This window comes from Lepidochelys olivacea, assembly GCF_965140295.1.
Source record: "Lepidochelys olivacea isolate rLepOli2 genome assembly, chromosome: 1".
In the NCBI taxonomy this organism is placed as follows: Eukaryota; Metazoa; Chordata; order Testudines; family Cheloniidae; genus Lepidochelys; species Lepidochelys olivacea.
Genome location: NC_140411.1, coordinates 37,925,893 through 37,953,504, shown reverse-complemented (window position 1 = coordinate 37,953,504; position 27,612 = coordinate 37,925,893). Strand labels below are relative to the sequence as shown.

At 39.4% G+C, this 27,612-nt stretch overlaps 1 protein-coding gene across 1 annotated transcript in view; it reads left to right on the top strand.

The window, feature by feature from the left end:
* The window catches only part of CWF19L2 (CWF19 like cell cycle control factor 2), a 165,695-nt gene extending 141,178 nt beyond the window's left edge, over positions 1-24,517 (top strand). Inside the window, exons 15-18 of the mRNA XM_084616751.1 lie at positions 8,107-8,262; positions 9,746-9,826; positions 19,882-19,983; positions 23,439-24,517. Of these exons, the coding sequence (XP_084472877.1) occupies positions 8,107-8,262; positions 9,746-9,826; positions 19,882-19,983; positions 23,439-23,579 (480 nt within the window). The 3' untranslated portion in view covers positions 23,580-24,517. The remainder of the gene's footprint in view (positions 1-8,106; positions 8,263-9,745; positions 9,827-19,881; positions 19,984-23,438) is intronic.
* The last annotated feature ends 3,095 nt before the right edge of the window (positions 24,518-27,612 follow it).

Below are 27,612 nucleotides of genomic sequence, written 5' to 3'. Positions count from 1 at the left end.
AAAGGCCGTCCACTAAGAAATCCATAGCAAACAGCCTTGGAATCTTAACATGCAACTTGTCTTGTAGGAGATTTACTTCAATTCAGGGCAACTTCCATTCAATGGCATGGGTATCCTGAAAAACAGACATCCCATACCTGAATGACAGGTGTAATTTTAAGGCCCAAGAACTAAAGGACAAAAGACTGTGAAGAAAAAATTTACTTAAAGGTGTAGGAGTGTGACAGCTGTGTTTTTCAACATCATAGCAAATCATCTAATGAAATCCCACTGGAAGTAGGCTCAGCAGGAGCGGTTGCTATTTATTGTATATTGTTTGTATTATCATAGCACCCAAATGTCCTAATCAGGATGGGATTCTATTGTACAGTAACTGCTCACTTAATGTCCCAGTTACGTTCTTGAAAAAATGCAACTTTAAGCAAAATGATATTAAGTGAATCCAATTTTCCCATAAGAATTAATGTAAATAGGGCAGTTAAGTTCCAGGGAAATTTTTTTCGCCAGACAAAAGACATTATATACATATACAGTATAAGTTTTAAATAATTTCAAACAATTTGATACTGTATTCACCAGTGATGATTATGAAGCTTGGTTAGGCAGGGGTGTCACAGGGTCAGGGCGCAGGGGCTTGCTTCGCTCCACCCACTGAGCGTTCCAGCTGGGGAGCGGGGTCGGGGTGCGGGGGCTTGCCCTACTCTGCCTGCCCAGCGTTCCAGCCAGGGAGCAGGCAAGCCCCCACGCCCCTACCCTGGTCCCCGGCAGGAGCGCCGAGCGGGGGGAGCCAAACAACGTTATAAGGGAACATTGCAGGACTTTAAGGGAGTATGTTTTCTAATAGACCAGTGACCTAATAATGAAACAATGTTAACCGGGACAACGTTAATTGAGGAGTTATTTTACAAAGTGCTGTAGAAATCACACAGACTTCTTGCTCCAAAGACCTTAAAATGTCGTTTGAAAAAAAAAAAATGCTGCAAGTAGCAAATAAGAGACAGAAAAGATAATGTGGGACCCAGAGTAATAGTAAAAAAAAAAATAAAAAAAAAAATAAAAAAAATCATAGTTACATTCATAGATTCCAAAGCCAGAAGGGACCATTGTGATCATCTAGTTTGACTTTCTGCATAACACAAAGAACTTCAGAATAATTCCTAAAGCACATCTCTTTTTAAAAAAATCATCCAATCTTGATTTAAAAATTGTCAGTGATGGAGAATGAACAGCTTCAACTTTGTTATTCTGTCATGTTCTATGTTTCTATTTACATAAGGTTCTGGAGGCAGTCACTGGTCCACTTCTGGGTCTTCCCTCCTGCTGAACACACTGGTCTTGCTTAACAAATAATAATGGCACTCAAAACTGCCAGTACCCTATCCCTGCATGTTGTAACTCAGATGAATTTCTAGATGATACAAGGTTTCTGAGAAGCAGCCGTGTTAGTCTGTATTCTCAAAAAGAAAAGGAGGACTTGTGGCACCTTAGAGACTAACACATTTATTTGAGCATAAGCTTTCGTGAGCTATGTTAGTCTCTAAGGTGCCACAAGTACTCCTTTAGATTATACAAACTATTCTGGATGTGAATGAATTGACTGTGCAAACAACCCTGTAAGAGACGTAGAAAGGTATTCTGGGGGATGTGTGGTGGTGCAGAAAATTAGTCCTTGACATGTAGAATGACCTGATTGTGTATGCAATCATAGTAATTGCACATTCAGATTAGGAATGCAATTACATGTGATACATTAGAGGGGGGTAAATGTCAGCTCTGCAATACATTAGTGAGTATGAACAAAAAACAATAGTTGACTTAAAAAAAATTGCATATTGGCAAAGAAAAAATAGTTTGAGAATGGAATTGGACAAAGATGAGGTAATTCAGCCATAGTGTCGGACATTAAATTGTACTCTTGCTAAACAGGGAAGGAAAGGAAAGAAATCCTGCTTCATACAGTATTTTTCCTTGAAAAATTAAATCTCAAATAGGAAGTAAAATCAACGTGGCAATAGGGGAAAAAATAGAGCAAAAGTTATAGCATATGCTGAAAAAAATCAAAATTGTAAAGGGAGAACAGTGATCTAATGACTGGATAGGGATTTAAAAGATGTGGACATGGATAAAAAGTATATGGGTGTTAAATACTGCAAAACAGAGTAACTCCGCTAACAATAACTATAACTATATATATTATAGTATGTGTAATAGCTAAATAAAAGCTTGTGTATTTTCAGGAAATAGTGGCAAGTCAGGAAACAAACATAGAAAAATAAGAGGGATTTTCTTTCTTTAGTCCAGCGGTTCTCAACCAGGGGTCAGTGACCCCTTGGGGGTCCACCAAAATAAACTAGAGAGCAGGGCTGCTGTTAGACTTGCAGGGGCCCAGAGCAGAAAGCTGAAGCCTGAGCTCAGCTGCCTGGGGCTGAAGCCAAAGTCTGTGCAACTTAGCTTCACGGGGCACCCTGTGGCATGGGGCCCCAGGCAATTGCCCTGCTTGCTACTCCCTAACTCCAGCCCTGGCTTTTAATCTATTGGATATACAAAAAAAAAAAAAAAAAAAAACCAACCCCCCCACCCCAAAAAACCCAGTTGTTGTGGCACAAGTGGGCGGTGGAATTTTTATAGTATGTTGGGGGAGCCTCAGAAAGAAAAAGGTTGAAAACCCTTGCTTTAGTCTACAAATCAACATCTGGAAATGCATTGGAGCGGTGGGGGTATAAAAAGGTTAGAGGCTCTTAAACTTGGCAGTTCATCAGATCTAGATAATTTACATACTTTTTAAAAAACCCTAAATGACTAGGGGGTTGGGGAATGGAGAAGCTTTGTTAAACATTTTCACACGTTCAGAAGAAAGTTTGTGAGAGCACAAAATGGCTTTAAAAACCTTTTTTGGAGGAAAAACTAGAGACATTTAGTTTGATATCAGCTATGGAAGGAGTATGATTCCCTATGTGCCTGTAGTTATGCAATAATCCTGCTATGGGAAATAGGGTGCATGCTGAGAAATTGAATAGTTTAGGAGTGATCTCTGGAACAGCTGGTGAACATATCTTGATTAAGGACAGATGAGAGGAGGACATTTGAGAATGATGAAAGAGAATAAATGGACATATATTTTAGACTTTTAGGGCTTTTCTACATGGGGAAGTTAGTGTGCACTAAAGATATGAATTTACAGCACATTAATTACTCTGTACTAGCTCTCTATGTGGACACTTAAGTGTGTTAAAAGTGTATTTCTGCACCTTAGCTTAATACATTTTAAAGTGACTAAGGTAAATGGCTTGAGGGCACTCTTACTGCAAACTAAGTGTGTCCATGTGGGGACTTAAATACTGTAAAACAAAATAAATTCTGGCAGAGAGATGCTGCAGTTATGCCTTTTGCCCACCGGGGGTGGGGGATCTTCTCCCAGCCTGAAATGCTGACAAACCTCAGACTCGCAGAGGGAGAGAGAGAGGTTCTAACACAGGGGGTTGTGACCCCTTAGGGGGCCGCAAGGTTATTACATGGGGAGGGTCGCAAGCTATCAGCCTCCACCCCCAAACCCTGCTTCGCTTCCAGCATTTATAATAGTGTTAAATATAAAAAGAAGTGTTTTTAATTTATAAGGCGGGGGTCGCACTCATCGGTTTGCTGTGTGAAAGGGGTCACCAATACAAAAGTTTGAGAACCACTGAGCTATGGGGAAGGTGCATCTCGGGGTTTTGTTTTGTTTTCAAAGATGTGTAACTCTTGAGTATTTTTTAAGAATAAAGTGACTGTAGTTAAGAAATTCCTTTGCTAAGCCTGTGTTCCTTGCTTACCTGCCATGTTGTCCCAGAAGGAGTTAAACAAGTAGTGGAGTGCCCTTAGCCTGATGGAGCTCTGGGAGATCATGTGAAAGCAACTAGGCAGCTTGGGAGGTCTCAGACACTGGTTTCAGGGTCTAGGGCGGTGGTTGGGTTGTGACCCTGTTTTAATGGGGTCGCCAGGGCTGGCTTAGATTTGGTGAGGTCCGAGGCGGAAGCCAGAGCCCAACCGTCGAAGCCAAAGCCTGAGGACGTCAGCCCTGGGCAGCAGTGCTCAGGTTACAGGTCCCCCACACACAGGGCAGTGGCTTTGGCCCTCCCCCACCCAGGAGGCAGGACTCAGGCAGGCTCAGGCTTTGGTCCCGTCCCCCCAGTTGGGGTTGTGTAGTAATTTTTGTTGTTAAAAGGGGTCACGATGCAATGAAGTTTGAGAACCCCTGGTCTAGGGAAAACTGGGTGGTTCCAAGAGATAAGAGGTCTGAGCCCAGTAGTGTGAGCTAAGGCCCCAGTGCTAAAAACAGTGATGAGACTCTACCCAGAGCTATTTGGCTTGGAAGCATGTGGGTCCCGGTGATTGGGTCCACTCAGAACAGATTGGTGACTATAGGGAGTGGTATTGAGCCAGGTTAAAACAGTTATTTTTTCCACTTCCAGCAAATCAGAACTCCAGTCCCAGGGTACAGGCCTTGCAACAATAGGTCCACGATTGTATTTGTGTTACAGCAGAGGAAACAAAGGTTACCTGTAAATATAACCTTTTCATGCTACAAAGAGATTAGCCATGGAGTTCTGTAGTAGTTAGAACTATTGCTGCTATTTTATTTTTTGTCTTAACACTAGGGTGATTACAGTGAAAGCAAGTGTGTCAAGTTTGCAGATGCTACTGAATTGGGTCTGTTATAAAGGTGTCTTCAGTTCAGTGAATGGATAATACAGAATAACAAAAGAGAGAGCATTTGTTATACATAAAAGTGATGTACAACACTAGGAATGAGCAATTACTGCAAAAGTATTCCAAAATTTTTATTCAAGTGACCCACTGGAGTGACTTTTACAGCATTCACAGCTATTTGTTTTTCATGACCATCCATACAATGACTTTTTTGCCTATCAATCTGTAGCCCAATGGACGAACTCTCCAGATGCTCACTGGCCTGGGGCTGAATGAGAGCAGAGTCATCTTAATCACCACATACATACAAACACTATACAGACTCAGTAATTCTGGGACTGCATAGCAGTATTCTCCCATCTGGGGCCCAGAGAAAGTGCAGAGACAATTTAAAAGTGGGCATTTCCTGTTACCAGCTTTAAACCCCTGGGCCAAACCTGGCTGTCCTTACTCTGGCAAAACTCCAATGGAAATAAAATAAGTTTTAAATCTTCTTCTGAATTCTACATCTGATAGGATCAGTGTCCTAACATTAAAAAGTGCAGTGCTGATAGAATATGTATTGTACCTCTATATTTGTTATATATTATACTGCCTGGTTTTGAGCGCAGAAAATACTGCATCTGTTACTATAATTTAATGATAGGTAAACTTCAAAAGGATTGTTCTAGGTAAGAATCCTAAAGGTTTGGATTCTTAAACCAGATCTCAGCTAAACTAGCCAGTCCCATTTGGAAATTTTGTCAGGAAATATTGAGAGAGAAGGCATTCTTGTAATTCTTTTTTATGGATGGGACAAAAATACCACAGTAATGGCCTTTCTTGCTGTTTAGACACCACTGATTGAGAACTACAGAGTGTAGAATTGTGCATAAATGTGGAGGAAAGGTTCAACTTTTAAAATATATTAAAAAGGGGAAGGAGGTCCAATTTGAAAGATGGAACAAAAAATATTTCTTTATCCCAACCAGTGTGGTCACCTCTCATTGTAAATTGTGGAATATACAATGATAGAGAGGGTTAAAATGTTCGGGATAATATAAGAATCAAACCCAGAGGGGCTTTGGAGCTCGATCCAACTCCAATTAAATTCAGTGCAAAGATTCCCGTTGACTACAGTAAGAGTAAGACCAGACCCTTACTTTACAACTGAGCAAACTTTTGTGACCCAAAGGCAATATTTTACACTGCTATTGTTTGGGGGGAAGCATAAAAATAAAATAAACTGGCCGGGCAGTTTGATTATATTTTAAGTTTTTGTAAATAGTTTATTGATGTTCATATTGCTCTGCAAGTCGCATCTTTTGGCTAATTATTATCTCTGGGTAGTTTTTCTTATGATGGCCTTCTATTTAATTTGTCACATGTCCAGCAGCCAAAGTAATGTGAGTATAAAAATCATTTAAATATAAAGTGTGTAAACCTTTGCTTATACTATGGTAATTTATTAAAATGCTCTGTTGTATGCTGTTGGGAACTGTTTTTCACTTTTGTCTTGAGTTATATGGTGGTTTTTTAGGCCTTTCAGAATTTGAAAAAACAGAGCGTACTAAGTATACTAAGAAATGGCAGGCTGGCTGTTACTCAATATAAACTGTATCTGAAGATCCTTTGAGCTTTTGGAATGTACTGTGTTTAGTATTGCTGGATTGTAGCGGTAAGACAGTAGTGTATCACACCTGGTTTTTGGTTTAATGCTCCCCTAAATTCCCTTGGAGGAATGTGGCATTAATGCAAATGCAGAGGGAGCAATGTGGTGGCACTGAAGGTGGCGTTTTCTAAGGCATCAACTGTTGCATTAAATTTTCACTCAGAAACTTGGCATGATGTAACAAATAGCAGTGATTATTGTGCAATCCTTGGAGCTATTGGCCAGGGAAAGGAAGATACTGATATTTATTTTAAATACCATTACCACTTGCACACCCTCACACCAATATTCTTATTTTGCAACACCTAGCCTACCTCAGTAGCCTTGTCACAGCAGCTACAAGGTAGTTGTGCCTTTATAGAGAATTAGGGATGAGCTGGGAAGCCAAGGGAGAGGGAAGTTTCACACGGCCTTTATTCAGATATGTTCAAAATAATTTTACAGGCATCTGTCATCCACTAGAGGAAAAAAATAACTGAGAGGAAGAATCCAATCGTCTGCTGGTGATACTCAGCCTGACATCAAAATTCTAGGGCTAGTTAAGGATGAAAAAGCTGAGTTCGAAAATATTAAGAGAGGCTCCTTCTCATGCTTACAGTTTATTCTGCTCCTTTCTAAATGTAACCTTGTAGTTTGACGGATTTGGGCAGAAACTTCTTGTGATTTGTAGTGTGCTAGTTGTGTATTTTGAAAGGATGAGGCATCCGATTTTTGATGGAAAACATTAAGCTACTTCTGTTTCATTTTTATTTTTCATTTTTCTGCTTTTGGTTAATTAAAAAAAAAAAGGAGGAATTAGGCCATTCTGCAGCTTCACACTCTAAGGAACTCATTTGTCCCAGGTCTTGGTAGTAAATGTAATATGGAGAAAGGGGTAAACTAGAGACTCTACTTGACTCCTCTCCACAGACACAAAAGTTCTATTGCAAGCAGCTGTGTGGATAAGACCTATGAAGGAAAGTATTTGTCTATTCCAGAGCAAGCATTGAAAAGTATCTGGATCAGTTAAGAGTATCTTATGTGACTAGATCTGAACAGTAAAATGTTTAGTCAGTGGACTGACGAGAGAAAGTTTCACTTGCTATCGTACGGTCTTAAAAAAGAAGTGAGTTTGTCCCCCACGCTCTGGCTCTGTATGCAATTGCGATGGTATACAGAAGTTGTAAAAGCGCTGCAGCAGGCCAGGGAATAACATCCCTGGCATAGGCATTGGGCCACCTTAAACAGCCCTACACAAGCCCCCTTCAAGCCGCAGTGCAGGGGATATGCCAATGGCAGGCCTGTAGCACATAATGAAAGATAATTCCCACCTCCCCTCCCAATTTATTACTAGTTTACAAGGCAAATGTATTTCTGTCCCTCATGTTGCTAGCTAAGAGTGTTGAATAGTGATCCCCAACTCTTATGGAGTGATTTTCATCCGTAGATCCCAAAGCGCTTTTCAAAGGAGACCAATATCATTATCCCCATTTTACAGATGGGGAAACTGATGCATAAAGAGATGAAATGGCTCATCCATGGTTACCCTGCAAGGCCAATGGCCAAACTGGGAAGAGAATTGAGGTCTCCTGAGTCCTAGTCCAGTGCTCTGTATACTTGATCATGTCCAGTTGTGGTAGTCTCGGGTCTTTGAATCATTTTGGCTGTTCATTCCTAGGGTTAGTTTCTCCATACCATGCAGCAGTGTTGTTGTTAGTGAGACTGGAGCTTTTAGTTCCAGAGTTTGGGGGTTTTTAAACATTTCCATTTATAATCTTTTTCTCTTACAGATGTTCAGAAAGGCCTTGGTAAAGATGTTTGAATCTAAAGAATTGGATTGTGTCTTCCTAGAGACAAACATGAGTATAAAGAAACGATATCATATGGTATATGAATGCATTCCTCTCCCAAAAGAACTGGGGGATATGGCTCCCATCTACTTTAAGGTATTTAAAAAGTGGTTAATCTTCAGTCAGTTCAGTGGCTTTCCCATATTCCTTTTATTTCTGACTTCTTGAGTATAGCTGTTGAAAAACACATCTTTTTTGCCTATCAAGGTATAACCCGTGGTGTTAGAATAGCTGTGTCCTATTAACCCCGCGTCAGGAACTGTAGCAGGGTTTGAACCTCTCTTTAGACAGGTGAGCCGGTGGAAGAGCTGTTCTTCTCTGTGCAGGGTTCTAATATCTGACACTCTGTTAGATTCAACAAGAAGCTGAATTCCTTGCAGGGCTATAAGAGTTTGCGATATCATTAATTCCTGCAGGAGAAACTCAAAACCCAAAATGGGTCTTAGCAGGTTAGTAAAAAAGGATTTTCAAACATTTTAACATGTGGGAATTTATACCATTTAGATGTATCTATGTGTTCGTTCTAGGTGTGGAAGGAACACTGCTTCCCCACTTCACACTGCAGAGTGCTCCACATCTGCTGCTGCAGGTCAGCGGCTGCCTTACCCTCCGCACTGCCTGTGTCCCAGCTCTGTAGGGAGCAATAATCAGTGAATGTACATAGTAGCAGCTCCAGTGCCTGGCTGTGCTCTCTTCTTCCCCCCGACCAGAGGGGGTGGTCCCCATAGGCTTGTCAGAATCGACTTCCCATAGCAATAAACAGCGTATGGGGCCCTCTGTGCCTGCAGACATGGATAGTGCCTTGCTTCTTGAGGTTTTTTGAGTTTCCCTGGAATGAAATTACATTTTGTTTTGTTTCCAACAACATGTAACAGTCAATCTGACTAGTGCAGACACAGTAACTTGCTTTCACCACATGTGAAATTTTCCACCTGTTTGGTTTCATTAAATATCAAACTAGATGCTGTTAAACCTTTTTCCCTTTAAACAATAAAAGGAATGTAATGCACAAGATCTAATTCAGAGTTATTTGAACATAACAAGTGTTTCTACTATTAAAATACATCACAACTGACATGTAAAATGTAGGTGCAGCAGATTCCATTCCCATACTATGAGGGCAGACACGTAGCATTATAAGTCTTTGAATGCCAGTAGCCTTCTAAGTTGGATTCTACTGCAGAAAAGAACAGTAAAATTTAATGAACTTATAAGTGGCTTTTAGTAAGCATGGTGATAGGAATGTGTGACCTATGACTTTTGTATTCTCTATTAAATTGAAAGTTCTTGTTGAATATCATTTGTTAGGCAAAAGTTAGATTGTGGTTATAAAACTAAAGAAGTAAAAGAAACAGAATTAAATGACTATGTGAACATTGCCCACTATTTCTATAAAATATTTACGTTCTGAAAATTGCAGAAATGTTGCCAAAAATAAAGCTACTTCCTTAGCAGAGAAATTATTGGTATTCACATTGCATAGTATACCTCATCATTTACTTTATCACATTAAAAAGTTACACTTTGTGCTTTGCTGTGTGAGGGGCTGTTTTCACATTTAGATACAATGCTTTTACAGAAAGCTATACTGGAGTCTGATGAAGAGTGGTCCATGAACAAGAAGTTGATTGATCTTTCTTCAAGGGATGTCAGGAAGTCTGTAAGTACTGAAGCTCATTTAACGTGAAATGTTCGTATGGTCAGTCAACCTCTAAATCAATGTGTACCTCAGAAAGAGAGAGAAAGACCAATTAGGTGAGAGGGCCAAGTCCCATGGAATAAACACAGATGAGGAAGACATGATGGGTATTAGGGGCCTGATCCAACTTACATTTAAGTCAATGAAAAGATTATCATTTATTCCAGTAGGCATTGGATTGGACTCAAAGTACTAGCTGAGATCAAATTGCTGGTTGCAGGCAATTCCTAGCACCATATCCTTATAAACAATTTAAAAAACTGAGGGGAGAACCTAAGGGAGGTTGGTTACTGGGCTAGAAAAATGGTGGTATAATTTTGCGTGCGCCCAGTATGGACTACTATCCTGTTACAGTACATACTGGAAATTTCAGGTATAAATACCAACCCTATTTTTAAAAGGAGAGAAAAATAATGTATCTATCTGTACAGCATCTTTATATCGAGTAGTTATTAACGGAACAGCACCAGGCTTTTTAGGTTTAAAAACTGGCCTACCTTGACAGCAGTCTCCTGTTGAAGTTACCCGTTAGAAATCCATGACCTGAGCCTGGGTTGCACCGGGCAATTTTGGCCCACATGCACATGCAATATGTTGTTAGAAACACACAGGATCTATTGTGTGTTACTACGTAATGGTACGTTGCATGTCTTCTCAAGATAGATATATAGTTTCAGCAGCAGCAATCAGTTTGTGCGGGGTGGAAAAAGATGGAATCAGAAGATGAGACCTTCAACATTAGACCACTTTTGAGGCAGGTCAGTTTTTAGACTAACAACCTTGAAGATGTCCCTTTAAATGAAGAAAGCGTCTCAAGCGTGAAATGTTACACAGTTGAGTAATTTTAACATTTTCATTTCTGTCAGTTCACTGTAGGGCTTGAGCCTCCTTAGATCTTAAATCTTTCCAGAGCTTTCTTAGTTTCATAAAGTATTCTGTCTGCTTCATTAGTTACCTTGTCTATTCCTGACAAAACACCTATCTCTCTACTACTATTTTCTTTAATGCAGTTGTCTCTTCTCTTGTTAAAAGCCATTTATATTCTTTATTATCCTGTTGTGCTGATACCATGGATTTTGTGTGGTCTCAGTAAGCCATGGTATTTTAGGTCATCAAATTCATTGATTTGTCTTTTTATTTCATAATCCATCTCTTAGTATTACCAACTCGTTATTTCTTAGAATGGGTCTGCTCAGTGATCTTATTGAGGATCTTTAAAAACAACAAGGAGTTCGGTGGCACCTCAAAGACTAACATCTTTATTTGGGCATAAGCTTTCTTCGGTAAAGAAACACTTGTTCAGATGCATGAAGAAGTGGTTTTTTACCCACGAAACCTTATGGCCAAATAAATCTGTTAGTCTTTAAGATGCCACCGAACTTCTTGTTGTTTTTGTGCATACAGACTAACATGGCTACCCCCTGATAATTGAGGATCTTTGTTTCTTGAGGCATCATACTGCAGGAAGGTTGCCACAGATTGTAGATTTTGTTTGCAGTGGTTGATTGTTTCCATCTTTCTGACTGTCATTCAGGCTCCTTATCTTGATTCTCTTCCTTTTTATTATATCTAAGCGACCCACCATGTATTATACATTAGTTAGATAGAACCACAGGTGTGTGTGATGTTTTAGACAACTGCAACTGACAGAGTTTACAATCTAAAACAGATCTTGCAACGGTAAGTTAATTCTTTACTTTATCCCATCTGTGTTTATTCAGCAGATATGTCTAACAGCATATTTATTTTGCTCAGCCTGATTTAAACACACTTTATCAACTATAGACCACGCGTAACATGTCTTTAAAGGGCAGTACACTGTATACGTAGGGTCAAATCCTGGTCCTATTGAAGTCAAGGGCAAAACACCCCTAAAGTTTATCAAGTCCGTTAGAGCCTAGTGTCTAGAAATTTTTTTTTAATAAACTGCGATTTTAGCTGTGATGATTTGCTTCTTCTGTCTCCCCATTACATTTTCCTTCTTGATGTCTTGTATAAGAGAATATACATGTTCAATTTGTCAGGAATAAATTTTAAGGTTTTTTTTGTTATCCTGATCATGCTCTTATCCCATTAGATTAAAGTTCTTATGTTTGATTGTGTCTATATTGTGCTAGATTATAGTTATATATCTTTCCTAGTAGTTAATGGTATACTATGAAGAATGGTAATGACAAAAATCAGCTTTATTTATTGAAAGAGTCTATTGTAATAAATTAATGCAGTCTCACTTTTGAGCAGGAGATTGTTAATGGATAGACAGAACCAAATGCAGTAGAACCAAAAACTGCTCAGCAGGTCACCTATTTCCAGCACCCAGACACCCAGTCCCTAATGGGATCCAAACCCCAAATAAATCCGTTTTACTCTGTATAAAGCTTATACAGGGTAAACTCATAAATTGTCCACCCTTTATAACACTGATAGAGAGATATGCACAGCTGTTTGCTCCCCTAGGTATTAATCACTTACACTGGGTGAATTAATAAATAAAAGTGATTTTATTAAGTATAAAAAGTAGGATTTAAATGGTTTCAAGTAATAACAGATAGAACAGTGTAAGTCACCAAACAAAATAAAGCAAAAACACGCAGGTCTAAGCCTAATACATTAAGAAACTGAATACAGGTAAATCTCACCCTGAGAGATGTTCCAATAAGCTTCTTTCACAGACTAGACTCCTTCCTAGTCTGAGCCCAATCCTTTCCCATGGTACAGTCCTTGTTAGTTCCAGCAGACATCTTAGGTGAAAAGCAGGGGCTTTCTCATGACTGGGACCCCCATTTGTTCTCTTCCACCCCCTTTTACAGCTATGGCACAAGGTGGGAATCTTTTGTCTCTCTGGATCCCCACCCTTCCTTCTAAGTGGAAAAGCACCAGGTTTAAGATGGATTCCACCGTTCTTCCTGAGCTGGCTTACACGAACACAGGAAGGCTTGCAAGTAAACAAAACCATTTACAACCAATTGTTCTAGTCAATGGGAGCCATCAAGATTCTAAACGATCATCAATGGCCCACACTTTGCATAATTACAATAGTACGTCAGAGTTATACTTTATATTTCTAGCTTCAGATACAAGAATGATACATACATACAAATAGGATGAACACACTCAGTAGATTATAAGCGTTGTAATGATACCTTACAAGAGACCTTTTGCATAAAGCATATTCCAGTTACATTATATTCACACTCATTAGCATATTTCCATAAAACATATGGAGTGCAATGTCACAATGGGGATTCCACGACCTCCTTTGGAAGCATTTCCAGAGATAAACTGCTTTTAGAGCCTAATATCTAACGTAAATTTCCCTTGCTGTAGTTTAAGCCTATTAGTTCTTGTCCTGACTTTAGTAGACATGGAGAACAACTGATCACCATCCTCTTTATAACTTCCCTTAACATATTTGAAGAGAGTTATTAGGTTCTCTCTGTCTTCTTTTCTCAAGACAATACATGCCTAGTTTTTTTAACCGTTTGTCATAGGTCAGTTTAAACCTTTTATCATTTTTGTTGCTCTCCTCTGGTCTCTCTCCAGTTTGTCCACATCTTTCCTAAAGTGTGGTGACCAGAATTGGACACACTACTCCGTCTGGTGCCTCATTAATGCTCAGTAAAGCAGGACAGCTTCCTCCTGTGCCTGACATACAACATTCTTGTTAACTCCAGAGTGATATTAACCTTTTTTGTAACTCATTCAATTTGTGATCCACTGTCACCAGCAGATCTTTTTCATCAGTACTACTGCCTACCCAGTTATTCCCCATTTTGTAGTTATGCATTTAATTTTTCCTTCTTAAGTGAAGTACTTTGCACATGTCTTTATTAAATATCTGTCTTGTTCAGTTTAGACCATTTCTCCATTTTGGCAAGGTTGTTTTGAATTTTAGTCCCATCCTCCAAAGTGTTTGCAAATCCTCCTAACTTGGTGTCATTCACAGATTTTATAAGCATACTCTCCACTCCATGATCCAAGTAATCAAAGTATTGCATAGTACTAGACCCAGGACAGACTGCTGTGGGACCTCACTAGATAAACCCTCTCTGTTTGACAGCGAACCATTGATAACTACTCTTTGAGTACGGTCTTTCAACCAATTGTGCACCCACTTTTTACTAATTTCATCTAGACCAAATTTCCCTAGTTTGCTTATGAGAATGTCATGTGGGACTGTGTCAAAAGCCGTACCAAAATTAAAATATATCACATCATCTGCTGCTTCCATATCCACTAGGCCAGCAACCCTGTCAAAGAAGGAAATTAGGTTGGTTTGGCATGATTTGTTCTTGATAAATCTCTGCTGCCTATTCCTTATAACCCTGTTATCCTCTAGGTGCTTACAAATTTATTGTTTGTTTATATAACACAAGCCATATAATTTCACCTAGTAATTGCTGTGCCAAACCAGTGGCATTGGGAACAATTTTTATAGTGCGGGTGCTGAAAGCCATTGTACAAAACGGAAAACGCTGTATATGATGGACACCAAGCCAGAGGGTGCTACCTCACCCCCAGTGCGCCTAGTTCCAGCACCCCTGTGCCAAATCCATAATTTCTGGTTGTGCTAAAGTAGATCATTTGGCCCTGACTCAGGGCTGTGCCTTGGGACACAATCTAGCCCTTAGCTTGAAAGCTCTTTGAGTCCGGAACCTTGTAATTTTTTTTTTTTTATTTTTTGGTAAAGCATCATTCATGCCAATGACACTATATGAATCATAACTTAATGTAATTTCACCTTCAATGTTCTGGTTTTCTTATCCTAGACACCAGAAAGTACAACCAGTATAGACTCCTGGAAGTCAACCACTAATTGCACTGAATTTTCCCAATTCAAGTAAATCCAAATAAATGTTTCCATTTCTAATTTCTCATAGCCTACAGTACTAATTCCCCTTATAGCTCTAGTTACAGGTTTTTTAGATCATTTCTTTTGGCAGCTATCAAAACCCAGGATTTTTAGAATTCTCTACTCCAACATCCCAAAATCAATGCCATAGCCGGTAGGTTCTAAAACTCTAGGTACAAGGACCTACTTTTCATTTTTGATATTGTAGTGCAGAGCATACTACTTTGTTCTGGTCAACAACTTTTTTTCTATTATGTATCACAGTAGGCCTTATGGTATCTCGTGGGAGTTACTATGCCTACATCTGCATGTCAAAAGAGCTATATTATTCCTAGAAACACTGATCTCCCTGATGGGGAAGGTCTCAAGAGGTCATTATAGTAGTTTGTTGTCTCCACCCACTGTTTTATGTTTTTAGCCATGGAAACACCCTCATATTTTATGTACTGATAACTTGTAATGAGGTATTGAGGGCTCATTAAAAAAAGTTATATATTTTCTTCTAAGTAAAGATTACAAGTTCCAAGAATATGGTGCAACAAAAGATGAACTGATGAATTTATGTAGGCACTCTACAAAATAAGTACAAGGACCCAAGATGTTCCTTGTTTCATTTTATTTATATATATATATATATATATATATATATATATATATACACACACACACACACATATATACACACACACATGCAAGTTGTGTGTATATATATGTTGTTGACCTTTTTTATATTTGCTTGTTGTTCAGCCTATAAGTGTTTGTGTTTGTGTGTGTGTGTATGTGTGTATATATATGTGTATGTGTGTATATATATATATATATATGTGTATATATATATATATATACACACAGACATATATAACACTTATTATTATAGTGTGAATAACAAGCAAATATTAAAAATGGTTCCTACCTACTCCCAAAGGGTTTTGCAATCTAAAGTCAGAGAGAAAACCCAGATCATTGTGGAGATGAGTGTGTGGCAGGACAAAGGCTTATAAAAGGATGAGGATATCAATTCTGGGAGTGAAGTTTTACTTGAAGAGCAGGAGATAAAAGTCCGATCTTCTATAAATGTGAACAAAGTACTTTTCAACACAGAACCTTCAGCTCCTGAATAGTTTTCATGGCGGTAGCTCTGTGGTGATCGGATGCTACTTAGTAGTTCTGGTACTGTTCCTGGTACAAACTCCATTCCATCCGTCATCCTGTTTCCACAGGATTTCTTCATTGTTGCTTCCATGTGCAGCGAGGGAATACTAGGGACTTAGTGCATCCTCTGTTGTTATTTAGCATTGTTTCCATTTCCTTAAGCCAAGAAGATGAGGAAATGTTACTAGAAAGCATACCTGTTTCAAGACCATCAGAACCAATATATCAAAGCTTTGTTTCATTTTCTAGATACAAACCTAAATTTCAAGGATAAGTGCTTCTAACATAACATAATTTGTTTTTCCTTTCCCCTTCATGGCATTTCTCCTCTTATATTATTCCTCTTTGATAACTACAGCACTAAATTAGTTATGGGAGTGCAGTGCCAGAACAATTTGTAAAGCAAATTTAAATTTAAGTTAAAAATAATTCAGGAAGAGTTTGTCAGCATACCGACACTGCAGGTTTAGTTGTGTATAGTCCTGATCCATTTAAGTACTGAAATATAAATACATGCTGTTGATTTGCATAGCAATAACGAGAGACAGCATAATGAGTTTACGGTTTTCAGTTTAGGGATCCTTCTTGTTATAGTGGACTATATTGAGCTCTGCTGCTGGTGGGTGCAGTTTCCACTGCAGTCAATGAGAGTTATGCCTGCTTACCCCATAGCTGAATTTGACCCAGTATGTGGAAGAGAATTAATGGAAAGGTCTTTGTCAGGATTAGGACAAGATATAGAAGTTCTCCCCTTCACTGTCTTCATAGACTTAAACAGGATCTACAGAAGGCTCCTAGACATAGACTAAAAGACCAACCTTACCCACATTAGTTATTGGTACTTTAAGAATCAACTGTCAACTTGATTTTTTTTTTTAAAATTGACGTCCGTGCAGGACTGTGTACAGCATTCAAATAGTCAAGTTTCTAATAGCTCCCTTTAAATGATTTGTCTTAAACATTTTTTAAAAATGTCTTTAAAACAATCAGGTTTTTTCTGCTCTCTTGATCTTGTTTAGAAAGTTTTTTAGGCAGGCTTGAAAACAGGAACACCAAACACCCTCTTCCACTCTCATAGAATCATAGAATATCAGGGTTCGAAGGGACCTCAGGAGGTCATCTAGCCCAACCCCCTGGCTCAAAGCAGGACCAATCCCCAACTAAATCATCCCAGCCAGGGCTTTGTCAAGCCTGACCTTAAAAACTTCTAAGGAAGGAGATTCCACCACCTCCCTAGGTAATGCATTCCAGTGTTTCACCACCCTCCTAGTGAAAAAGTTTAACCTAAAGCTCCCCCATTGCAACTTGAGACCATTACTCCTTGTTCTGTCATCAGCTACCACTGAGAACAGTCTAGAGCCATCCTCTTTGGAACCCCCTTTCAGGTAGTTGAAATCCGCTATCAAATCCCCCCTCATTCTTCTCTTCTGCAGACTAAACAATCCCAGTTCCCTCAGCCTCTCCTCATAAGTCATGTGTCCCAGTCCCCTAATCGTTTTTGTTGCCCTTCGCTGGACGTTTTCCAATTTTTCCACATCCTTCTTATAGTGTGGTGCCCAAAACTGGACACAGTGCTCCAGATGAGGCCTCACCAATGTCGAATAGAGGGGAACGATCACGTCCCTCGACGTGTCCCTCTCCTTTGTCTTTTTGTGCACACCTCTGTATGGGTGCTGCCTATTCAGTTTCCCTTTCAGCCTTATTTGCTGCTGGTAAACACCCTCCTGCAGGGCTAGAGAAAGTGTGTGCCAGTGAGCTCCCCCCAGATGAGAGTGAGGTCATTATTCTAGTGCATGAGGCAAGATGTGCTGATGACCTAAGCAAAACAGTGCAATTCACACACACTGCTGTTACATGAAAGAAGCTATGAAAAAGGGAGAAACATATTTTTTCCTTTAATCTCTTTCCACATGTTACAAATAACCTCTAAGTTTACTACAACAGCAGGTCAGAATTTAATTTACATGAGCAAATGTGATTTGTCAAGTCAACACTGGTTTTTAAAGCATTCCAGATTTTGTTAATAAGCAGATGACATAATCCCATGTGTCAGCTATTGAATAATTCATTTTTTTAATTCGCTATTATATTTTAACAAACATCTTAATCAAAATTTTTCTTTTCATTTTGGTTCCTAATAAAAGGATCTCTAGCTGTAATGGAAAATAACACAAATATTGAAATAGCCACATAGTTCAGGCTGCTAAAGAAAATTTAATGAAGATTGTAAGCAATGATAGTTGATATATGTAGTAGTATAGACCTCTATACTGTAAGGGACACTATATATTGAAGCCATATTAAACAAGTCACACATATCCCTCATAAATTACCTGATTCGCTAATTATCAAAGTTGTGTCCTTACACAAAAATAAACAAAGCCTACCAGGAGAGAGGAAGAACTTTATTTAGCCTTTTGGAACTGTTTTCAAGTAAGACAATGCCACCCCCTTTTTCCTCTTCCAAGGTCATTCTTTACTCAATAGTTTTAAACCTGACTTTAAATGCTCCCCTATAGATGATGATGTATGTTGCAAAATAAATTAATTTGCACCCTCTATGGGAATTCTTATCTTAACCTGCGTTCTATATCATTTTATTTGAAAGCCATTTGTAAAACACCACCCATGATAGTTATGGACGTGGCCTGGAACAGAGGAAGTATTTGTGAGTTTGAGACACAATAACTCTTACCATCTGTCTGTGCAGGAACATGCTCAGCAATCAGAGATTAAATAGTGTGCTGCCATGAAGCCGCAATACTCCACTTGTAACACCATAGCAACTAATGAATCTTTCAAGGGCACCTCTCCCTCTTCTCCCAATGAAAATTCTTTTAGCGGTATCTCTTGGCTGGCTGGCCAATTCATTGCGAGCTCAGCAAACTATGAAAATCTCCCCTTCAACAGGCTAGTCCATAATTTCCATGACTTGTGTAGTGGGTCTGTTCCAGCACTGTATCCCTGCCTTTGTTTTTTTCTAAAAAATTTCTTTTTTCGGGGCATCAAAATGGCCACCGATAAAGGCGTCTGACTAAAATCTGGGGCATTTGTCTTTACTACGTCATACTCCTCATCCCTTGCAATAATTTAACGTGCAGTCCTGCTTCTTAAATTTCCCCATGCTTGACACAGCTATAGTCCAGAAGGTAAGGAAATCTCTGATGCTGATGGTTCTCTCTTAATACATATATCTCTCCAAGCCAGTCTCCTCTCCATGCCTTCAATCTCACCACATTTGATGTTATAACCTTCTTCTCTGCATTTCCTGCCATCTGGATTCAACTTTCCTGAATCACTCCATGTCATCATCTCTCCATCTATTTTCAAACGTCTCTTCTTCCAGTTTCTGTATCCTGTTCTTTTCCCCTTCTTTTTTTTAACTCAGCAGCTGGATTATTTAACTGTGTAAAAACCTATTTTTGTGATGCAGCTTGTAGAAAGATGCAGTACAATATGGATAGGTCTACGCAGCGCTTTGGAGCGAGCCTCCCAGCCCGGCTTGTCAGAGTTGGGCCAGTGCGGCTTGTGCTAGCACTCTGAAAATAGTGATCTAGACAGTGCTTTGAAATTGTGGCTTGTACCGGAGCGTGGGCTGTGAAGCCCACCCACCTTCCAAGGTGTCACAGCCTGAGCCACAGCCCAATCTGCAACTGCAAAGCGCTGTCTATAATAGCTATTTTTAGAGTGCGAGCAGGAGCCCACGACCCCGAGTCAGGCAACCTGGGCTGGAGGCTCGCCCCAGAATGCTGCGTAGATATACCCTATACGGCCCCGATCCTGCAAATACATACGGGCATATTTAACTTCACTTACATTGTTAGTCCCATTGACTTGCCTAAGTCTTCGCAGGATCAGGGCCTAAATTTCTTCTGTGTTAGTACTGACTGCCAATTTTAAAAACAACTTTCACTTTTAATAAATTGTGGGGCAGCTTAATTAAAAACAGCAGTTATTTTGTAAATACAGTCTATTAAAATATCTAAAATGCATGTTTTTCGTATGTATTTAGATTCCTAGAGGCTTGCCCTACTTCTCTGTGGACTTCGGCCTTCAAGGAGGCTTTGCTCATGTAATCGAAGATCAGCACAAGTTCCCTCATTATTTTGGAAAGGTATTGACATGTACAAGTTCAAAGCACCAGTCATGTATTGAATTTTTTGTATTAGTAATTAAATCAGACATCACCAACACTGAGTTATTTTAACATACTTTATCACAGTTTAGTAGATGGTAGTAGATTTTCTATGCAATGCATTGGGATTTAAGTCACATATGTGAGAACCAAAGGCTAATTGAGGAGGATCTTGTCAGGCTTTTGGGCTGACTGACTGATACCCACCTTCATCCTCAAAGGTTCTGGATCCACATTGCTAACTGAAAGAAGTGTGATTCAGTATCAGTTTTATAAATGTTATTAAAACTATTAAAAATAAAAGCAAGAGTGCATATCACCAAAGCTAACCTACTGTTCATAATGAAGGGTATGGTTATGTCACGGAGGTCATGGAATCCGTGACTTCCAGAGACCTCTGTGACATTTTCTGCTTCAGACTTGGGGCTGGAGCTGTCAGCCAGTGGGGGCCCTGCAGCTGCCAGCCTCAGAGCTCTGAGCCCCTGAGGGCAGTTGGGGGCCCTGCAGTTCCCAGATGCCTGCCCGGAGCTCCAAGCCGCCAGAGCTCTGAGCCATAGCAGGGACCCCCGCAGGTCCGAGCCGCCACAGGCAGCCCCTGGACCGCCCAGCTGTTTGGGACGTCAGGTGGCCCCTGGAGCGCCCAGCCACCGTGGGTGGAAGGCAACCCCCGAAGGTTTGAGTAATGGCAGGTGTGCCCCTGAAGTTCCAAACTGGAGCAGGGGGCCCCAGCAACTCCCAGCCACCTGTCCTGGAGCTCCCAGCTGCTGTGAGCGGCAGCAGCGGTGGGTGCTGGACCCCCCCACTCCTCATTTTGTCAGGGTTATTTTTAGTAAAAGTCATGGACAGGTCATGGTCCTCTGTGAATTTTTGTTTACTGCCCGTGACCTGTCTATGAAATTACTATGGCAAAAATTACCATCACAAAATCTTAGCCTTATTCATAATACTAAACTAAACCAAGACTAACACAGTGCAACTATCAAATCAAGGTCAAATCAACAAGTTAGTCTCAATATTGAAGTGGATTCAAATAATCAGATTACTTCATTTATCAGATTAATACAACAAATAATCCTTATAAATTCGAAGGAGGTGGCTGTCCATTTGGTTGTAACTCCACCAAAAGAATTTCACCCAAGTCAGTTGAATCTATAAGTGGGACCTGGTTGATATTTTGATACTGACACTAAATTATCTCATGTTAAAACAACAACCTACAAACCAATTACAAAGCTTCCTGATTAGATTTCAATTCTTGCGTGGTGGCTACTGGTTTACTCTCCAAACTCCCTACAAAAATATTTTGTTAGTCTGTATTATAATACTTAGATAAGCGGAAATTAGATAGTTTAGCACCCAAATTTACATGTGACCATTAAAGTTTTTTAGAACTAAGATACTTAAGATAATGGGGGTTCACAAAGTCTTCAGCTCTCTGAGCCTTCTAGATTCTCATGGAGTAGGAGATGAAACTGCAGTCAAGGGCCAGCCAGATGGTGATCTTGCTGGCACAGCACTTCTCTCTAGCATGCCTTCAGGCCTGGAGATTGGCCAAAGGCTGGCGTAGCCCGTCGGTTGATTTCTTGATTTCCTCTCCTTGAGGTGATCCACGTCAGAATTTCTAGAATGTGAATCTTCCCTCAGGTGGCTCAGTGACCCGAAAGGCGAGCTTTGTTCACTCTATCTTGCAGAGAGTCTCCCTCCAAGCCCTTTGAGCAAATTAAATGTGAGGCTACCCTGGAGACATGCAACTGGGAGCGGAGGGATAGCTCAGTGGTTTGAGCATTGGCCTGCTAAACCCAGGGTTGTGAGTTCAATCCTGGAGGGGGCCATTTAGGGATCTTGGGCAAAAATTGGGGATTGGTCCTGCTTTGAGCAGGGGGTTGGACTAGATGACCTCCTGAGGTCCCTTCCAATCCTGATATTCTATGAACTTGGTCCCATCAGATTTGAGTTAGACCTTCCTCAGCTAGTCTCACTTTTGGGAAAAGTCGCACTTAAGCCAGCCATTACAAAATATTCAGTTTTTGCATACCACAGAGACTGTCAAAATATCAAGAATACAGAACACAAAACCATTTTTGAGGAGGTTGACATGGCTTTGTCCAGGTGAAAGGTCTTGAGATGACATTGTGTTACAGAAGAGTCTATCCAAAATCCTATCAAACTAACTAATTGAGAAGACCTAGCAACAACAAGCCACTCAGCATTCATCCATCAGCAAAACTAATTCACGACCAGATGTCGTCATTCTTCTCACAAACAAGACAATTTAGTAATCTTTATATTTGGGAGCTAGGCCATAAGTCAAACAGCTTGTCTTTTGAAAGTTTCATCTTGATAGAAAAAAATTTCTTTAAGAACCTTTCAAGATGAAATTCATTTAAGAAATAAAAAGAATTCAAGTTTGTATAACATCTGTACTCCCATATATGCTATTTCTGTCTCACATAACTGATAATATTACTAGGAGTTATGTGGTTAAATCCCTGCATGTGTATGCTGAGAATTTATTGCATAAACTACGAATTGCAATAAAAGCTTACATTTTTTATTAAGCCACAGTAATAATTTCTTGGAAGAATCAGTAATGAAAAACCAAACAATAAGTGGACTTGGGGAATAATTTAATCTTTTTTCAAATATTGCTATGAACAGAGTCGGGGAGCCTGTGAATTTCTGGGCTTTTGTCTACTTAAATCACAAACTTACTAATACACCCATATAGCCCTAGAGTGGTATGATCCTTGCAGAGTGCATTTCAATGCTGTATCTGAGAAGTTGTTGGCTGAGTCACTCACCTGACAAGCTGAATTTTTTCCATTTTGCAGTCTAGTTTTGGAGAGTTTAAGGGTTTCAGAATTTAATTTCTTAAAATGTTCTATTTAGCTACATTCAGCCTTTCTATTCTTTCATCCTTGACTATGTAGTGTTGTTGTAGCCATGTCAGTCCCAGCAGGGGCAGACTTAAGGAAAATGATGCCCTGAGCAAACTTGTATTTTGGCGCACTGGCCCCCGTTGCCTTCCTAGGCTCCCCTCCCCTCTGTCCCTCCTTCCTCCCTGGACTTCCCATCCAGGCTTCCCTTCCCATTGCCCCCAGGCCTCACTGCTTCCCCAGGCTCCCCACCCATTGCCTCCAGGCTCTGCTGACCCTCCCTGTCCCCCATTGCCCTGAGCTCCCTTCCATGGCCTCGCACCCCAGGCCCATGCCACTCCTTGCCTCTTGACCATGGCACCCACCCGTAAGGCTGGCCCTTGGTCCCAGGATATTAGAGAGAGAAGGTGGGTGAGTGACATATGAGGAAAATAGTGACAGAAGATATTACCATAACCTGAAACATACATATTCTTAAATGTGATTGCAAAATAGCCTTAAGTGCAGTCATACAACCATTCAGCCTTTTTCTTTATTTTCTCTCTTATACTTGCAAAGGAAATCATTGGTGGCATGCTGGACTTGGAACCAAGACTATGGAAAAAAGGAATTAGAGAGAACTTTGATGATCAGAGGAAGAAAGTGTTGCAGTTTGCACAGTGGTGGAAACCATATGATATCATCAAAACTAAAGAATGAGTCCTTTACCCAACTGGATGAATCCAAAAGAGATATTGAGAGTGACAGTAATCAAGGACAGCATATACTATAAATTATTTTTTAAAGGATATTTCATATTTTAAGTAAAACACTGGTGTTTTATATGTTGCTAGTACACATTCTAAAAACTAGAAATACTGTTAAACTCCAGACTGTCCATATGCTCATCTTTTTTTCACACCACATATTTGACAGATGAATCAAACTAAACTGTAAGCCAATGGATCAGAAATATACAGAATTGTTTTTGTAAACTAAGCCAATAAAAAGGTAGACATCTGCAGAGCTAGTTAAATTCAGCAAAATGCAATTCGGCTTTTGTGTTTTTCTGACCTCTGAATTGGAGTTACTTATCTTCTATTTAGCACAAAGTCAATATTAATTATTTGAATGACTATATTTTCTGACAGTGATTTAATCGTAAGGACATTTTGAATAATACACTGTTAAATTAGGAATATTTCTTGGAATTTTTTGTTTCTGTTTTTAGTCCCTCTGCTCTTTCAGATGAAGATCATTATATATATTGGACACCAATGCACTCTGCAGGTGAAATTCACCACTGGCCAGAGGGCCTGTAATAAGGCTTTAAGTCCTACTTAAGCCTTTAAAGCAGGATTTATGTGATTGAAAGGCCCTGTGCTCAGAATGGAACAGTATTTGTGAACTGTGTTAAAATATGGTTCAAGCAGGCTTCCCACTGAACTGTTTTCTTATATAGTTCAGCTTACTGTTGTGACCCAGTCAGGTTATGGAATGGATCGCTGAGATTCAAAGGACCGAAGAAAGTATTAGTATTTCATTAAGTAAACTTTTGATGGGTTAAACAGTCACAGTCAATTAGTGTATTCCTTTAACATTCATTTTCTTTTTGTACAATATGAGTCATACAGAATAAAGTAAGCATGACCCAGTTACGCAAATCTGGTGTGTCAATTATTTTGTACAGTAACCTTGCAAATCTGCCTCATTGTATTGCTGCTGGGAAGATCATTTTATAAATAAACCGCCATCTTTGTTTTAATTACTAACATATCGTTTTATGATGTTTCTTTGACAATGTTACAATTTACCGCTTGGACATGAAGGGCCATATCCTTGGCTTATGGAAATTGGTGTAGCCCCACTGAAGTCAGTGGGAGTAAGCCGATTTACACCAGCTGGCCCCAAGTGTTGTGAATAGAACTGCACGAAAAAATTGTGGTGAATGTGTCAAAACTGCATTTTGGAGGCAGTGAAAGTATTTGCAAATTTGGGTTGATTTTGGCAATTTGGTTTGGTCGAAAAAACCCCCCAAATAAAATTTTTTTTGCAAGATCTAAATGGTTTGTCTAGAAAATGTCAAAATAAACCATGCTGACATGTTTCAAATTAACTTGTTCAAAATGAAATGTTCATTTAAAACAACATTTTTTCATCTTGTCGAGGAAAAAAAACCAAACCACAACAAACTGAATTGTTTTACAGATACTTTGGTTCGGCCACTGAACCAAAAAAATCAATGTATTTGCCACTCTAACTGCGACACCCACAATACCTTGACAGCCATTTTACACACTCTTCCGCTGGGTGCACGCAAGGTTTTCAGCTGTAGCTTTTAAAAGTATAAGCCAGTCTTTGTTCTGGCACATTGCCCCTTCTCAAATTACCACTTTCCACTTTTATCTGCCTCAATCAAGAGGACGTTGTTAGTTTTTCACTTTGAATTTTTCAGACACTATTCTCTAAAAGTGCATTGACTTGGCTCTCATTTTTGATTATATAAATCTAATGGGTTTTTGATCTAAAGTAAACTACATTGGAGAGAACATAGTGAAGATAAACGGTGAACTAATTGCCTCATTACCAGTCCTTTCTAGGACCTGTGTAAAGCCAGGAAACACGTTTGGCTACTATGCAGTCCTTGTTATCTATTTAAAGCACAACTGAAATCTCTCTTCTCCCTGAAAGCATGTGTTGTATCTGACCACACATGTCCCTTAAGGAATAACCATGGAAGTGGCAAAGTCTCATGTCTTTCAGACCCAGGGAAAAGTCATTTTCATATCTCTGAGTGGAAGCAGATGGGGAGCTCCAGAATACATAATGATCTTGACTGCATTTTACTAAATAAATGTCAATTCTCCCAAAAATTCTCCCTTCCCGGCTGTGTATTTCCTAAAGTTCTCATGTGTAGATAGATTAGTCTTTCTCCTACCGAAAGGTCTCTTAGTATTTATTCAATGAGCCCTTATCCATCCCTACTGCTTGGCTTGTGTACTGAAGTTCAGTTCAACCAGAAAATACTTTAGTTCCAGATCAGAGTAACTGCCATTTCCAACTCCTGTGCAGTAGGTTTGCTTAAAACTTTTGTTTTGAATGTTTCTATTAGTTCTGGCAGTATTGCTCAGTACAGGCTTACATTCCAATACCCTCACATTGGGCAGTGCTTTTTCCACAAGTAGTTCCACTGAAATGAGTAGAGCAAGTTACTACACAACCTGGAAAAGGATAGCAGAATCTGATGCTATATGTATAGGGATATACTGTATGTATTCTCTTAAACCAGTAGAAACTTTCAGAACTGAAGAAAAGTTGAAAATTTGTTTTAAGAACAGCAGAAAAAAATCTGTTGGGACAGTTGTTGGCTACACGGATGTTGAAGCCAGCATGAATTTAATCCGCTTTGTCACTATCTTTTATTAAAATCTGTGGGAGTTCAACCAGAATGTTTAACCTTTTCCATAAAATTCCATACCAGATTTCAAAGCTAGTAATTAACTCTTTGGTTGCCTCAAAGAAGTCTTTACAATACAGTAGAACCTCAGAGTTGCAAACACCTTGGGAATGGAGAACAGGAGTACTTGTGGCACCTTACAGACTAACAAATTGGTTAGTCTCTAAGGTGCCACAAGTACTCCTGTTCTTTTTGCCGGTACAGACTAAAACGGCTGCTACTCTGAAACTTGGGAATGAAGGTTGTTTGTAACTCTCAACAAAACATGGTTGCTCTTTCAAAAGTTTACAACTGAACATTGGCTTAATACAGCTTTGAAATGTTATTATGCAGAAGAAAAATGATGCTTTCCCTTTATTTTTTTTAGTAGTTTACGTTTAACACACTACTGTACTGTATTTGCTTTTTTTTTTTCCTCTGCTGCTGCCTGATTACATACTTCCAGTTCCAAATGAGGTGAGTGGTTGACTGGTCAGTTCGTGACTCTGGTGTTCATGACTCTGAGGGTCTACTGTATCTGCTTGGTTAGTTGCCTGTGTTGTGAGGCGAGGGGATCAGAATTAGTAGTAGTAAACATTTGTACTCTATGAGAAGTATCAACAAAGTTGATCTTCATGGTTACATGTTCATCTAATGCTAGGCACAATCACACCAGCTGTCTTCTTTTGTTTATCTTGAGGCTAAGGGGAATTTCTGTATTAATGAGTTGGAATTTAAGAACGTGTACAGTCCTGATTTTGGCTCTAAGTTGTCCTTTCCTACAGTCCCAGAAAAACAATTGATCATTTAATTTAATTTTAGCTCCTGTAATGCAAGTACCCCAGAGAACACTAAAAAACAAAGTGGGTGTTCACAAAAATTTATACAAATCCAAACCTAAAGCTCTGCAAAATCACAAGCAAATAGATTACCCTTTAATGTAGACTTAAAGACAATCCCCATGGACTTGAGGCCCCTGGACAGAAAATATTACATCTAAATTAAACAAGGGAAAAGATCAGAGGTAGTTTCAAAGTATAGATTGTTGAAAACACTGCTTATGGAAACACTGAAGATAGATTTCACCTATTGGGGGATCTATTGTAAATGTCACAAAACTATTCATGCAGTGTTGTCGCCATGTTGGTCCCAGGATATTAGGCAAGGCGGATGAAATAATATATTTTATTAGACCAACTTCTGTTGGTGAGAGAGACAAGCTTCTGAGTTTATATAGTACAAGTATTCAGTCATTTATCATCTGAATAATTATTTACTACTATGTACACTAGGCAAGATTCTGATGCTACTGAGAGT